This window comes from Eurosta solidaginis, chromosome 1 (genome assembly GCF_040869045.1).
Source record: "Eurosta solidaginis isolate ZX-2024a chromosome 1, ASM4086904v1, whole genome shotgun sequence".
Classification (NCBI taxonomy): Eukaryota; Metazoa; Arthropoda; class Insecta; order Diptera; family Tephritidae; genus Eurosta; species Eurosta solidaginis.
Genome location: NC_090319.1, coordinates 95,648,119 through 95,662,491, shown reverse-complemented (window position 1 = coordinate 95,662,491; position 14,373 = coordinate 95,648,119). Strand labels below are relative to the sequence as shown.

At 38.1% G+C, this 14,373-nt stretch overlaps 1 protein-coding gene across 24 annotated transcripts in view; it reads left to right on the top strand.

Moving 5' to 3' along the window:
* The window catches only part of lap (like-AP180), a 165,121-nt gene that overhangs the window by 129,481 nt on the left and 21,267 nt on the right, over positions 1-14,373 (top strand). For 21 of the 24 annotated variants that reach the window (XM_067759212.1, XM_067759201.1, XM_067759214.1 and 18 more), the window contains one exon: positions 2,974-3,066. The exons of the other annotated variants lie outside the window; for them this stretch is intronic. In XM_067759212.1, coding sequence (XP_067615313.1) covers positions 2,974-3,066 — 93 coding nt within the window. The remainder of the gene's footprint in view (positions 1-2,973; positions 3,067-14,373) is intronic. 24 annotated transcript variants of the gene reach the window in all.

The window sequence follows — 14,373 nt, the reverse complement described above, 5'->3', positions numbered from 1 at the left end:
TTTCATATTTGGTATAGAATTATGACATTTTTTAAATTTTTCGTAATTTTCGATATCGAAAAAGTGGGCGTGGTCATAGTCGGATTTCGGTCATTTTTTATACCAATACAAAGTGAGTTCATATAATTACGTGAACTGAGTTTAGTAAAGATATATCGATTTTTGCTCAAGTTATCGTGTTAACGGCCGAGCGGAAGGACAGACGGCCGACTGTGTATAAAAACTGGGCGTGGCTTCAACCGATTTCGCCCTTTTTCACAGAAAACAGTTACCGTCCTAGAATCTAAACCCATACCAAATTTCACAAGGATTGGTAAATTTTTGTTCGACTTATGGCATTAAGAGTATTCTAGACAAATTAAATGAAAAAGGGCGGAGCCACGCCCATTTTGAAATTTTCTTTTATTTTTGTATTTTGTTGCACCATATCATTACTGGAGTTAAATGTTGACATAATTTACTTATATATTGTAAAGATATTAACTTTTTGAATTTAGAAACATTTTTTTTTTTAAGTGGGCGTGGTCGTTCTCCGATTTTGCAAATTTTTAGTAAGCATATGTATATATAGTAACAGGAGTAACGCTCCTTGCAAATTTCATCATGATATCTTCAACGGCTGCCAAATTACAGCTTGCAAAACTTCTAAATTACCTTCTTTTAAAAGTGGACGGTGCTACGCCCCTTGTCCAAAATTTCACTAATTTTCTATTCTTCGTCATAAGTTCAACTCACCTACCAAGTTTCATCGCTTTACCCGTCTTTGGTAATGAATTATCGCACCTTTTCGATTTTTCGAAATTTTCGATATCGAAAAAGTGGGCGTGGTTATAGTCCGATATCGTTCATTTCAAATAGCGATCTGAGATAAGTGCCCAGGAACCTACATACCAAATTTCATCAAGATACCTCAAAATTTACTCAAGTTATCGTGTTAACGGACAGACGGACGGACGGACGGACGGACATGGCTCAATCAAATTTTTTTTCGATACTGATGATTTTGATATATGGAAGTCTATATCTATCTCCATTACTTTATACCTGTACAACCAACCGTTATCCAATCAAAGTTAATATACTCTGTGAGCTCTGCTCAACTGAGTATAAAAAAAATAAATATAAAGAAGAAATAATATAGAAAATAATAAACAAGTAAGGAAGGCTAAGTTCGGCTGTAACCGATCATTACATACTCAGCTTCCAAAATAATTTTCTTTCTGTGTCATAAGGTCAACCCACCTAACAAGTTTCATCGCTTCGTCCGTCTTTGGTAATAAATTATCGCACTTCTTCGGTTTTTCGAAATTTTCGATATCGAAACAGTGGGCGTGGTTATAGTCCGATTTCGTTCATTTTAAATAGCGATCTGAGATAAGTGCCTAGGAGCTTACATACCAAATTTCATTAAGATACCTCAAAATTTACTCATGTTATCGTGTTTACGGACAAACGGACGGACGACCATGGCTAAATGAATGTCTTTTTTCGCCAAGATCATTTTGATATATAGAAGTCTATATATATCTCGATTCGTTTATGCCGTTACGGGTACTGTTATGCGAGCAAAATTAATATACTCTGTGAGCTCTGGTCAGCTGAGTATAAAAAGGAGAAAAAAGTAAATAATTTAAGAAAAAGAAGTAGGATAAAGAAACAAGCTATAAATAAAAGTGGAAATAAAAAAAAAAAACTATAAAAAATAAATAAATTAATTAAAAGAAATAATCAAAAAATAAGAAGAAAAATTGGAAAATATTTCAGCGAAAAAATAAAAAAAGATTAAAAAACACGATTAATAAAACAAAATTGTTAATAAGAAGTATCAAATGAAATTGAAACCTTAAATATAAAAAGTTATAAAACTAATTAATTACGTAGATAGATATTAAAAAACAAATGCGAAATTTTATTTAAAATTGAAAAAAAAACAAACAAAAAATTAAAATAAAATAAAAGATAAAAAAAATTATTTGAAAACATTTTTATTTATTTTTGATTTTTATTTAAAATCGTGATTTTATAAAAAAAATTCAACTAAGCATTCAAAATTTAAAGCATTGGTATTGAATAACAGCAATCAATGAAATCGATAGCCACAACGTTTAAAAACACTGTGCGACAATATAACCATATGAACAGTGGTGACATTTTTCAGTTGAACTTAAATTTACGTATTAAATGACTATTCAATATTCCGGAATCGATCAAATCAGCTTCTTCGTTTGTTAGGTCTGCTTTGGATAAGCTGGTAAAAAATTATTAAAAAAAAAACGCGCAGATCTTGTAAACAAATTCACTTTGAATTTTACACCTAGTCTATTATTCATGGTTATTATTGTTATATAAATTTTTTTTACCTTCAATTCATATATATACATATGTACATATATTTTATAAATTTATGTACAACTTTATCAAACTTTGTTTTTTATTTAAACTATTATTAATTTTTGTTTTCTTCTATTTTTTTTTATCTTTTCTTTACATATACCCTGCTATTTTATTCACTCATGCGATGCGTACTTTCGTTTTCAACTACATACACACGAAATATAATGCATAAATACATACAAACAATATTTAATAATAAAAAAAAAACAATATCAAAATTCATAAAACATATTAAATAACTTTGATAAATTGAAAAAAAAAAAATATATATATATATATATACTTACATTTGATTATTGCTCACTATACATTCGCTGCAAAAAAATATGAATTAAATTAATTAATTTATTTCAAAAAAACAAATTCCATTTGTATCATTCATTGCCGATTTTGCTCGTGCGATTTTAACGAAATACCTCGAAACGTATGAATTCTGTGTGTGTGTGTATGTACTACCTTATTTACTACTACATATGTACATATGTATGTACTACCATGCCTACCAAAACCACCATCACCACTACTACAACCATTACTACTACTACTACTACTACTATTACTACAACTGTGTTATCTTAGGCACATGGCATGACAGTAAGTCCTGCGCCAATCACAATCCAAAATCATCCGTATATACACGCTAGTTATCCTGTTATACCAAATTATATGCAGGTAAGCTGTCTTTTATGTTTTTCATTTTTTATTATTTTTGTTTTAAAATTTTAAATTGTTTTAATTCTTAAGTTATGATTAAATATTATGTTTTACTATAATTTTACTCGTTTTTATTTTTCGAATTGGTCTTGATTTTTCGTTTCCTTCTTTTTAACAAATGAATTCTTCATTCTGTATTGCTCTCATCTTCAAAACCCTTTTCAATCATCCTGTATTTAACCTTTAGTTCTGGTAGTCAAGTTGTATGACCCCAACGTTGCCCTATGCTGTTAATACTATGTACCCGGTTATAAAAGCATGCTTTCCCTATGTAGTCGTAATTATGCAAATCTCTATACCTTCCTAACTTTTAACAACAATATACTAAATAAAAAATTTTAACTTTTCAGTTTTCTATAGCTAACTCTGAGTATTGTCAAAAGGTGAATTATATCGCATTTATTCATAGCCTCATTTTCTAGGCAAGAACGCCATCGCTAAGACCATTAATGCCAATGGGCCTTTTTCCACAAGCTGGAAATATGCATTGAAAAAAGTCTGATAGCATCTAAAGCAAAGACACAAACTTGATTCACTAACACTGTGGAATTGTTCCTACTTTAGATGAGAAATCAGACCCCGAAACTGTTGTGGACTCTTTAGTCGATTATCTTTACTTATGGCTTTTTAAGCTTTCATTATTTTTTTTTTTCAAAATTTATTTTAGAATAATATTTGTGACCAGTTTTACGCTTCAGCTCTTCGAGAATTTCGACAACTTATAGTGACTAACTGAAAATGAATACGGTCCACAGTTAACTGTAACTGGCACTTTATTTGAAAGATAATCGAGCGACTACTGCCCAATAAAGTGTCAGTGGGCGTTAACCGAAGATGATGGAAGTGGCTCTAAGCCGAGAGCACCGCTAAAGAAATTTTATGGGAAACAATTTTCTAAAATATTCTCCACGATTATTCCTCGTAAATTTTTATTATTTACATCCCATTTGCGTATTTCGACCCGATATGAATTAAAAAAAATTTTTCATATTGAAATAACCACAGCAGTAGGATTTGATCAAATAATGGAAAAAAAGTTCGAAGTTTTCATTTAGAATTGGAAGTATTTACAATGTTCGTATTTATTTTGATGCATATTTATGTTGGCGCCAAAATTTTGTATGCAGAGCTAAGTGCACAACACTATCAGCCCGTATCTCTTCATACAAAATCTAAGCGCAAAAGCGTTAAAAACAGAACACGGTCAATGTTTACCAAGCTGTCCACGTTGTCATTGCAACGGTGATTCGACTACTTAGAGCATTCTCCCAACATCCTTATAGCAGCAGAATTCCGGGAAACTATGAACAGGGAGGACAATAATTTCACAATAGACTCCCCAGTGCAATATACAAGGCAAGAACATCTGAAAAGTTTTCTGCTTCACTTTCGACTAATGGCCTGGGGTTGCACTCCTGCTATTCGAAACCTCTATTGTTACTCGTATATCTGATAGTATTCTTATACTAAATTATGGGCTTCGAGCCGCTCACTGTGATCAAAACCACATTAGTGTGCCCCATGTTGGGCGCCATTTTTACATCGCATGTATATATTTGAAGACACATAGGTTATCGTTTCAAAAGGTCAGTCTTTTACGAATCAACAGCAAATATATTAAATAGAATATATATTGTAACGAAATTGCTTGCAAATCCTCTTATTTGCAATCCTCTGCTAAGTTCGAATCACTAAAATGTTGAATAAATAACTCCAATATTGAACGATGGAAAAATGGCCTTTATTAAAGTACTTCACAATAACACTTATACTTTGCTACTCGCTGGCTTAATAACCAAACTGATTGATAACTCAAATGAAACTCTACTATTGGCCGCCAGATCGCGTGCTTAAGCAAACTGATTTATAGCTCAACTCAAACTGAATTGCAGCGCCTCTACATCTGTCGCCTTTTATACTCTTTGGTTTCCTCGTTCGCCTTTTTCTAGAATCTACTAGCATTGTCCATGAGCTCTCAAACTTCTCAGCTATAACTAAAATTGCACAATTTTATACATCTTTTAGGCGCTTCCAGAATCTACTAGTCCAGTAGCTCTCAAACTTCTCAGATATATGCATGTGTTTGCGCATTGACTCTCCGCTGCTCGTATTCGTACTTGGTACATATGTGTAGACGCAATTATTTATTCGTTTATGTAGATACATAAAGATTGAATTATTGATGTGAATGTTTATAGTTTACAGTCTCTCGCGCACACATAGGCGTATAAGTAAATGCATCTGTGTGTGACATCTCTCGGCTGCCTTATATATGTGTATATATGATTTGATTATTGACGTAAATATCGCTTAACATCGCCTTAGTGATGGTATAGCTTAGTGATGCTAATATCCGTGACACTGCCCTCCACCTAAGTCTGATCGTCCCGATCAGGCAAATCTCTCGATCTAAACGCTGCTAATCTCTCCAAATGAACCACTTTCATTGTGGTTCGTGGTTTGGTAGTGCTTTGTATGCGGTACACTACATCGTTGATCCGTTTTACAACTTTGTATGGGCCTTCCCAGTTACACTGCAATTTCGGGTACAAACCTTTTTTTCGTTGTGGGTTGTATCTCAGCACCAAATCTCCTTCCTGAAACCCTTACGAATTAATTGCTTTATCGTACCTCGCTTTCATCTTGTCACTAATAATCTTTGCTCGTTGCCTTACCAGATCGTGTATCTCTCTCAGCTCTTCTTCCAAGACACCAGTGGATTTCTTGACATTCCTCTCCGCATCGGCATCTATCCCATACTTCAAATCAGCTGGCAGTCGAAGGTCATTGCCAAAAATTACCTTTGCTGGAGTTTGGCCCGTTGTGTCATATACTGCCGATCGGTAGGCCATCAAGAATAATGATATGTGTGTATCCCAGTCCTTATGGTACTTGTCTACTACTTTCCTTAAATGCTCCTTCAATGTTCTATTGAAACGTTCCACCATACCATCGGACTGAGGATGCAATGCAGTTGTCCGTGTTTTTCGAATGCCCAATCGAAATGCTTAATTTTCTCGAGTGTCTTCGTGATTCCAAGATGACCTCCACTTGGACCATTGTGCAGCTCGCTGAGCACGTCAGGAATCCTTCTGGGAACAACTATCAGTTTATTCTTGCATTGACCATCCTCACTCTCCCATACTCGATGCAAGCAACCGGATATCAATTCTAACTTGTTCCACTGTGCCCAATATGACTTCGCAATGGGACTCTCTGCTGACATCTCCTCTCTGCTTGGTCTTTCGTTTCGTTCGAGCCCTTGCATAACATGTGACAGATCTGTATCTTCTAGCTGACACTTTCTTAGTTGTTCCTTTTCCCATTCATCCGTACACGTTATAGTCATTAGCCGGACATCTATAATGTCTTCTTTAGCCTCGGCCTTTGAGCAGTGCTTGCATTCCAGACTACATGGTCTTCGTGACATTGCATCAGCATTTCCATGGGTACTACCTTTTTGATGCTTAATGGAAAAGTCGTAGCTTTGTAGTCGCTCGATCCACCGTGCCAATTGTCCCTCCGGATTACGGAACTGCAGAAGCCATTTCAACGCTGCGTGATCTGTCCTGACACGGAATCGCTGGCCGTAGAGGTATTTGTGAAAATGTTTAATGCACTCTACCAATGCCAACAGCTCTCTCCGCGTAACACAGTAGTTCCTCTCTGGTTTTCCAATCGAACGGCTGTAATATGCAACTACCTTCTCCTGTCCATCGACCAGTTGTGATAAAACGCCTCCTATAGCATATCCACTCGCATCTGTATCTATATATATAAAAATGAATTGCTGTTCGTTAGTCTCGCTAAAACTCGAGAACGGCTGAACGGATTTATCTTATCTTGGTCTTGAATTATTCGTGGAGGTCTAGGGAAGGCTTAAAAGGTGAGAAAAATTCGAATACTTGCCGGGAAAATACTCAAAACAGCATATTTCCTCGAGATATAGGCCAAAACGTGGACCCGGGTACCCCTAGAGTGTGTTTATAGAATATGGATATCATATGAAAGCTGTTGATGAGTGCTTTAGTAGAGGGTAATTTTCATACCCCTGGGTGACTAGGGTCTCGAGATATAGGCCAAAACGTGGACCCGGGTACCAATAGGGTGTGTTTATAGAATATGGATATCAAATAAAAGCTGTTGGTGAGTGCTTTAGTAGAGGGTAATTTTCATACCCCTGGGTGACTAGGGTCTCGAGATATAGGCCAAAACGTGGACCCGGGTACCCCTAGGGTGTGTTTATAGAATATGGATATCAAATAAAAGCTGTTGATGAGTGCTTTAGTAGAGGGTAATTTTCATACCCCTGGGTGAATAGGGTCTCGAGATATAGGCCAAAACGTGGACCCGGGTACCAATAGGATGTGTTTATAGAATATCAAATAAAAGCTGTTGGTGAGTGCTTTAGTAAAGGGTAATTTTCATACCCCTGGGTGACTAGGGTCCCGAGATATAGGCCAAAACGTGGACCCGGGTACCTCTAGAATATGCATATCAAATGAAAGCTCTTGATGAGTGCTTTAGTAGAGGGTAATTTTCATACCCCTGGGTGACTCGGGTCTCGAGATATAGGCCAAAACGTGGACCTGGGTACCCCTAGAATGTGTGTATAGAATATGGCTATCAGATGAAAGCTGTTGACGAGTGCTTTAGTAGCGGGTAATTTTCATACCCCTGGGTGACTAGGGTCTCGAGCTATAGGCCAAAAAGTGGACCCGGGTACCCCTAGAATCTGTTTATAGAATATTGATATCATATTAAAGCTGTTGATTAGTGCTTTAGTAGAGGGTAATTCTCATACCCCTGGGTAACTAGGGTCTCGAGATATAGGCCAAAACGTGGACCCCGGTACCCCTAGAATGTGTTTATAGAATGTGGATATCAAATGAAAGCTGTTGATGAGTGCTTTATTAGAGGGTAATTTTCATATCCCTGGGTGACTAGGGTCTCGAGATATAGGCCAAAAAGTGGACCCGGATACCCCTAGAATCTGTTTATAGAATATTGATATCAGATTAAAGCTGTTGATGAGTGCTTTAGTAGAGGGTAATTTTCATACCCTTGGGTGACTAGGGTCTCGAGCTATATGCCAAAAAGTGGACCCGGGTACACCTAGAATGTGTTTATAGAATATTGATATCGAATGAAAGCTGTTGATGAGAGCTTTAGTAGAGGGTAATTTTCATACCCTGGGTGACTAGGTTCTCGAGATATAGGCGAAAACGAGGACCCGGGTACCCCTAAAATATGTTTATAAAATGTAGATATCAAATGTAAGCTGTTGATGAGTGCTTTTTTAGAGGGTAATTTCCATACCCTTGGGTGACTATGGTCTCGGGATATAGGCCAAAATGTGGTCAGACGGAAAAAGCTTATTAAAATGTATGCAGATTGGCCAAATTTAGGGCAGGACAACGTCTGCCGGGTCTTCTAGTCTAGAATAAATGTTGCTCCTGGAATCGGATATGCTAACATTGGGGCAGTGCACAAACGCTCCTTCAATGTTTGGAAATCCACTTCTTGCACCTTCTTCCATTCAAAAGCTTTGTTTTTTCTTGTAAGCTCATGGAGGCTATGGGCTACGCTGGACAAATTTGGTACAACTCGGCGGTAATATGTGCACAGCTCAATAAAACTTCTCAATTCATGTAGATTCTGTGGTCTTGGCCAATCCTTTACAGCCTCTATTTTTTCGTTCGCAGTGCAGATGCCCTCTGTCGTTACCTTGTGACCCAAATAATTGACTTCCTTTTTAAACAGCGCACACTTTTTGGGACTTAACTTCAGACCAGCGCCAGCTATTGGTCTGGAAAACTTCCTCCAAGTTCTTAAGATGTTCATCAAAGTTCTTGCCCAATACGATGATGTCGTCCAGGTACACCAAGCATGTTTTCCAATGTAGTCCTTTCAGTACCTGGTCCATGAGTCTCTCAAAAGTAGCTGGTGCATTACAAAGTCCAAAAGGCATCACTGTAAATTGCCAAAGACCATCACCGACACTGAAGGCTGTTTTCTCTTTATCTTCCTCCTTCATCTCCACTTGCCAGTAGCCGCTTTTCAAGTCCAGCGTGGAAAACCATTTCGTACCAGATAGCGAGTCCAGAGTGTCGTCAATTCTTGGCAATGGATAGCTATCCTTTTTCGTTACGTCATTCAACTTCGGGTAGTCCACGCAAAACCTCATTTTTCCATCCCTCTTTTTTACAAGTACTACCGGTGAGCTCCATGGACTAGCTGATGGTTTGATGACGCCGCTGTCGCTCATTTCTTGAATGATTTGACTCACAACTTCCCGCTTCGCCAGTGGAACACTACGTGGAGCTTGACGGATCGGCCTCGCATCTCCAGTGTCAACTTGATGTTTCACAACGTTGGTGCGGCCTGGTTTAGAATCATCCTGGTCAAATATGTTCGCGTACTTTAGGAGCAGTTGTTTTGCCTTACTCTGATATGCTTCCTCTAGCCCCCGCATCCATGCCGTGATGTCATTTGAAAGATCAGTATTACTAGCTGAAACGTGTTCCTGGAGCTGTTCACAGTTAATAACTACTTCACCCTCTTGGCATCTTCCCAAAATAGCTCCTTTAGTCAGTTTTAGTGGTGACTTGAACTCATTGAGTACTCTTACCGGAATACGCCCATCTTGTTTTGTCATAGCCAGGGTTTTTCCTACAAGTATGTTTAGTGCTGATTTGTTTGCTGCTTCGACAACCCACAATTTGTTTGTCCCACAATCTCCATCAACCTTTGCCCAGATGACTGCTTCGGATTTTGGTGGTATTTGCTGACTCTCTTCCACCAGCACTCGTTTACTGCTGTAGCCTCTCTCGTAGCCGAAATTAAGTGGTACATCCATGTTTTTATATCGCATCGTCTTGCTTTGCATGTCGATCTTGATGCCCGGGTCGATTAAGAAGTCCACTTCAATTATGATTTCATCAACAATTTCTGCCACTATAAAATTGTGTACTACCGTGACGTTCCCAATTGCGACTTCACATTCTACTTCTCCAATTACCTGAGTGTCCTCTCCCGTGGCTGTACGTAATCTTGCTCCAAGCAATGGTCTTATCTTTTTGTTGACTAAATCCGCTCCAAATCCTCCAACAGTAAGATTGTTCGATCTTCTTCCAATCTGCGAGATAGAGATTATGGGGCATTCAATTGCGGGAGCCAGCTGTCGCCCCTTGCGGCTGACTCGATTTAGTTTAACGATTGAGTGGTCTTGGAGATTTGCTCATCACCTTCTGCTCTGCGTTTATGACCACCCACATTGTTGGATCTATTGGGACCGCTGCTGCAATGTCGTGCAATATGACCTGGGTTGCCGCACTTGAAACATTTAATAACCCCGGCATTTTTCTGTTGTGATCCCTTCAGTGCTTCCAAAATAGTGTCTACCCAATCTGGTCTTTCCACTTCCACACGATGAGCTTTGTATGCTGGTTTACTCAATAGTGAGGCCGTTTGCTGAGTCAATGCATGTGATACCGTTTCAGCAAATGTCAGCTTTGGGTTTGCGTATGTAGCTCGCTTCGTTTCCACGTCCCGTATGCCATTTATGAAACTCTGGATTTTTACCGTTTCAGTGTATTCCACGGGTGCGTCCGCATTTGCAAGATGAGCCAATCTTTCAATATCTGAAGCAAACTCCTGCAATGTCTCATTTGCTTTTTGGTAGCGGTTTTGCAACTCAATTTGGAATATCTGTTTTCTATGCTCGCTTCCATAACGTCGTTCTACAGCAGCCATCAATGCTTCATAATTGTTCCGCTCTACTTCGGGAATCGTCTGTAGAATTTCCGCTGCTGGCCCCTTCAATACCACGAACAGTGCAGCAACTTTATCTTCCGCATTCCAGTTGTTCACTGCTGCGGTCTTCTCAAACTGTAGCTTAAAGACCTGGAAAGGAACAGAACCGTCAAAGGATGGTGTTTTTACCTTTGTATTGCTTGCTGAAACAGCTGGGCGGTTTAATTGCAACTCTTGTATACGACCTCTCAAAGCATCCACCTCGGCTTCGATTTTTTCCTCAAACTGCGTTATTTTCTCGTCCATACGTGCTTCGAGTTTTGATGATATACGCGCCTCTTGCGCTTCGCGTTGTACTGTTATGCGTGCCTCTTGTTCTTTCAGTTGTGTCTCCATCTTTGATGTAATCTGTGTCGACATTTCTGCCATACGCGTTTCTTGTGCTTCAATCTTCGATGTAATCTGTGTCGACATTTCTGAGATACGCGTTTCTTGTGCTTCAATCTTGGATGTTATCTGTGTCGACATTTCTGACATATGCGTTTCTTGTGCTTCAATTTTCGATGTTATTCGTGTCTCTTGGGATTCCATCTGTGATGACATTGTCGATGTTTGAGCAGATATTGCAGCCAAAATCATGTTCAAGTCTGTGCTCGTAACTGTCTGCGATGTTTCGTTTTTCTCTTAAATTTTTGTTACTTCCTCGTCATCAAGATGAAAGTCATACTCTTCCACATCAATTCCTTCCGCTTCCATTGCCTCTCGTAGCCGTGCCTGAAGTTCAAGTTTAACGCCGCTTGTATTCAATCCACGGCTCTCCAACTCCTTCTTTAGTTGCTGGATCTTCAATTCACTGAACTTTGCCATGTCCTTGTTGTCCTCTGGAATTTATTCAACAATTCCTCTTCTGACACCAATTGTAACGAAATTGCTTGCTAAGTTCGAATCACTAGACTGTTGAATAAATAACTCCAATATTGAATGATGGAAAAATGGCCTTTATTAAAGTAATTCACAATAACACTTATACTTTGCTACTCGCTGGCTTAATAACCAAACTGATTGATAACTCAAATGAAACTCTACTATTGGCCGCCAGATCGCGTGCTTAAGCAAACTGATTGATAGCTCAACTCAAACTGAATTGCAGCGCCTCTACATCTGTCGCCTTTTATACTCTTTGGTTTCCTCGTTCGCCTTTTTCTAGAATCTACTAGCATTGTCCATGAGCTCTCAAACTTCTCAGCTATAACTAAAATTGCACAATTTTATACATCTTTTAGGCGCTTCCAGAATCTACTAGTCCAGTAGCTCTCAAACTTCTCAGATATATGCATGTGTTTGCGCATTGACTCTCCGCTGCTCGTATTCGTACATGGTACATATGTGTAGACGCAATTATTTATTCGTTTATGTAGATACATAAAGATTGAATTATTGATGTGAATGTTTGTAGTTTACAGTCTCTCGCGCACACATATGCGTATAAGTAAATGCATCTGTGTGTGACATCTCTCGGCTGCCCTATATATGTGTATATATGATTTGATTATTGACGTAAATATCGCTTAGCATCGCCTTAGTGATGGTATAGCTAAGTGATGCTAATATCCGTGAAAATATATTAGAAAATCATTTTTTTTTCGTGTCTTAAATTACAAACTTACTTTACTGAACTGCTAACATGACAACCGTTGTTAAATGCAAGTACCCATAACCACTCGTCTACCATGCCTGTGTTGAAATTCGTAACTTAATCTTAGTGCCATTCACCCTGCAATAATCCCATAATGTAAAAGTTACATGAGGTTCGACTGCTAAACCATGTCAAAAAATGTCGGTAGAAGTGTTGAAAGGAGCAATTTGACTTTGGTATCAATAATCAATAACGTAACAAAAGCCGACTGATCCAAAATCCGGAACGGGGTCCATACTCTGGTTGGGTCCACCACCAACTACGCTTGCAGTATAACTGCGCAGAATTAGCAGAGCTTGTCCTACCTGAAACTTAGTTTTTTATATTAAACTAGAAGACCCGGCAGACGTTGTCCTGCCCTAAATTTGGCCAATCTGCATACATTTTAATAAGCTTTTTCCGTCTGACCACATTTTGGCCTATATCCCGAGACCATAGTCACCCAGGGGTATGAAAATTACCCTCTAATAAAGCACTCATCAACAGCTTACATTTGATATCCACATTTTATAAACACATTTTAGGGGTACCCGGGTCCTCGTTTTCGCCTATATCTCGAGACCCTAGTCACCCAGGGGTATGAAAATTACCCTCTACTAAAGCACTCATCAACAGCTTTCATATGATATCCATATTCTATAAACACACTCTAGGGGTACCCGGGTCCACGTTTTGGCCTATATCTCGAAGAAATATGCTGTTTTGAATATTTTCCCGGCAAGTATTCGAATTTTTCTCACCTTTTAAACCTTCCCTAGACCTCCACGAATAATTCAAGACCAAGATAAAATAAATCCGTTCAGCCGTTCTCGAGTTTTAGCGAGACTAACGAACAGCAATTCATTTTTATATATATAGATTTTTCACGAATCTCAAAATTGTAAGTCCTCAAAGGAGAAGAGATACACCCACCAATAAGTATACCGAAATGATCGGCATGACGAGCTGAGTTTATTAAGCCAAGTCCGTTTGTCTGTCCGTCTGTCTGTTTGAACGCATACTAGTCTTTACATTTTTGAGATATCTTGATGAAATTTGGTTAGCTGGTGTATTTGGGTGTCCGATTAATCATTTGCCGGAACCAACCAGATCGAACCACTAAAGCATATATTCCCCATAGAATCGATTTTTCGAAAAAGGGGGTTTTTGTAATTTATTCCTCATTTTTACTGCTAGAAGATTGAAATTTCATAGGATGTTTACATATAAGGCATACGTTGTTGTGTTAAAATTTTTCAAGTTCGGTTATGTATATCCCATACAACCGATTGTTCAGGTAAGAGGTTTAACGTAATTTCTTCCTCATTTTAATAGCTAGAAGCTTGAAATTTCACAGAATGTTAGCATGTCAGGCATTCATTGTTTTCTGAACAAAATCGTTAAGATTGGTGGTATATTATATAATATATATCCCATACACTGATTGTTAAGATTTTATGAATTTTTGAAATTTCAACACTTTATTTTTCTGCTCCATTCATGAAAGTTATTAGGTCTTCGGCAAAGCCGTAGACAGTCCCGTCTTTACATGTTCTTCTTATTCTTTTTCATCCCTTATTCCATGTATCTCGTTTCACTGCCACTCTCCCCAAACCTCCCCAACTCAATCTCCTTATATATGGACTCGCTATACGACATAAAACATGTAGGTCCAGTCCTGCCAATTTGTAGGAAAAATTTAAAAGAAGCACGACATAAATTGGAAGAGACGCTCGGCCTAAAATCTCTTCGGAGGTCGTCGCGCTTTACATTTATTTATTTATTATATGAAATATTGAATACATGCTTCAAAAAACTGAGAGAGGTAGACTGCG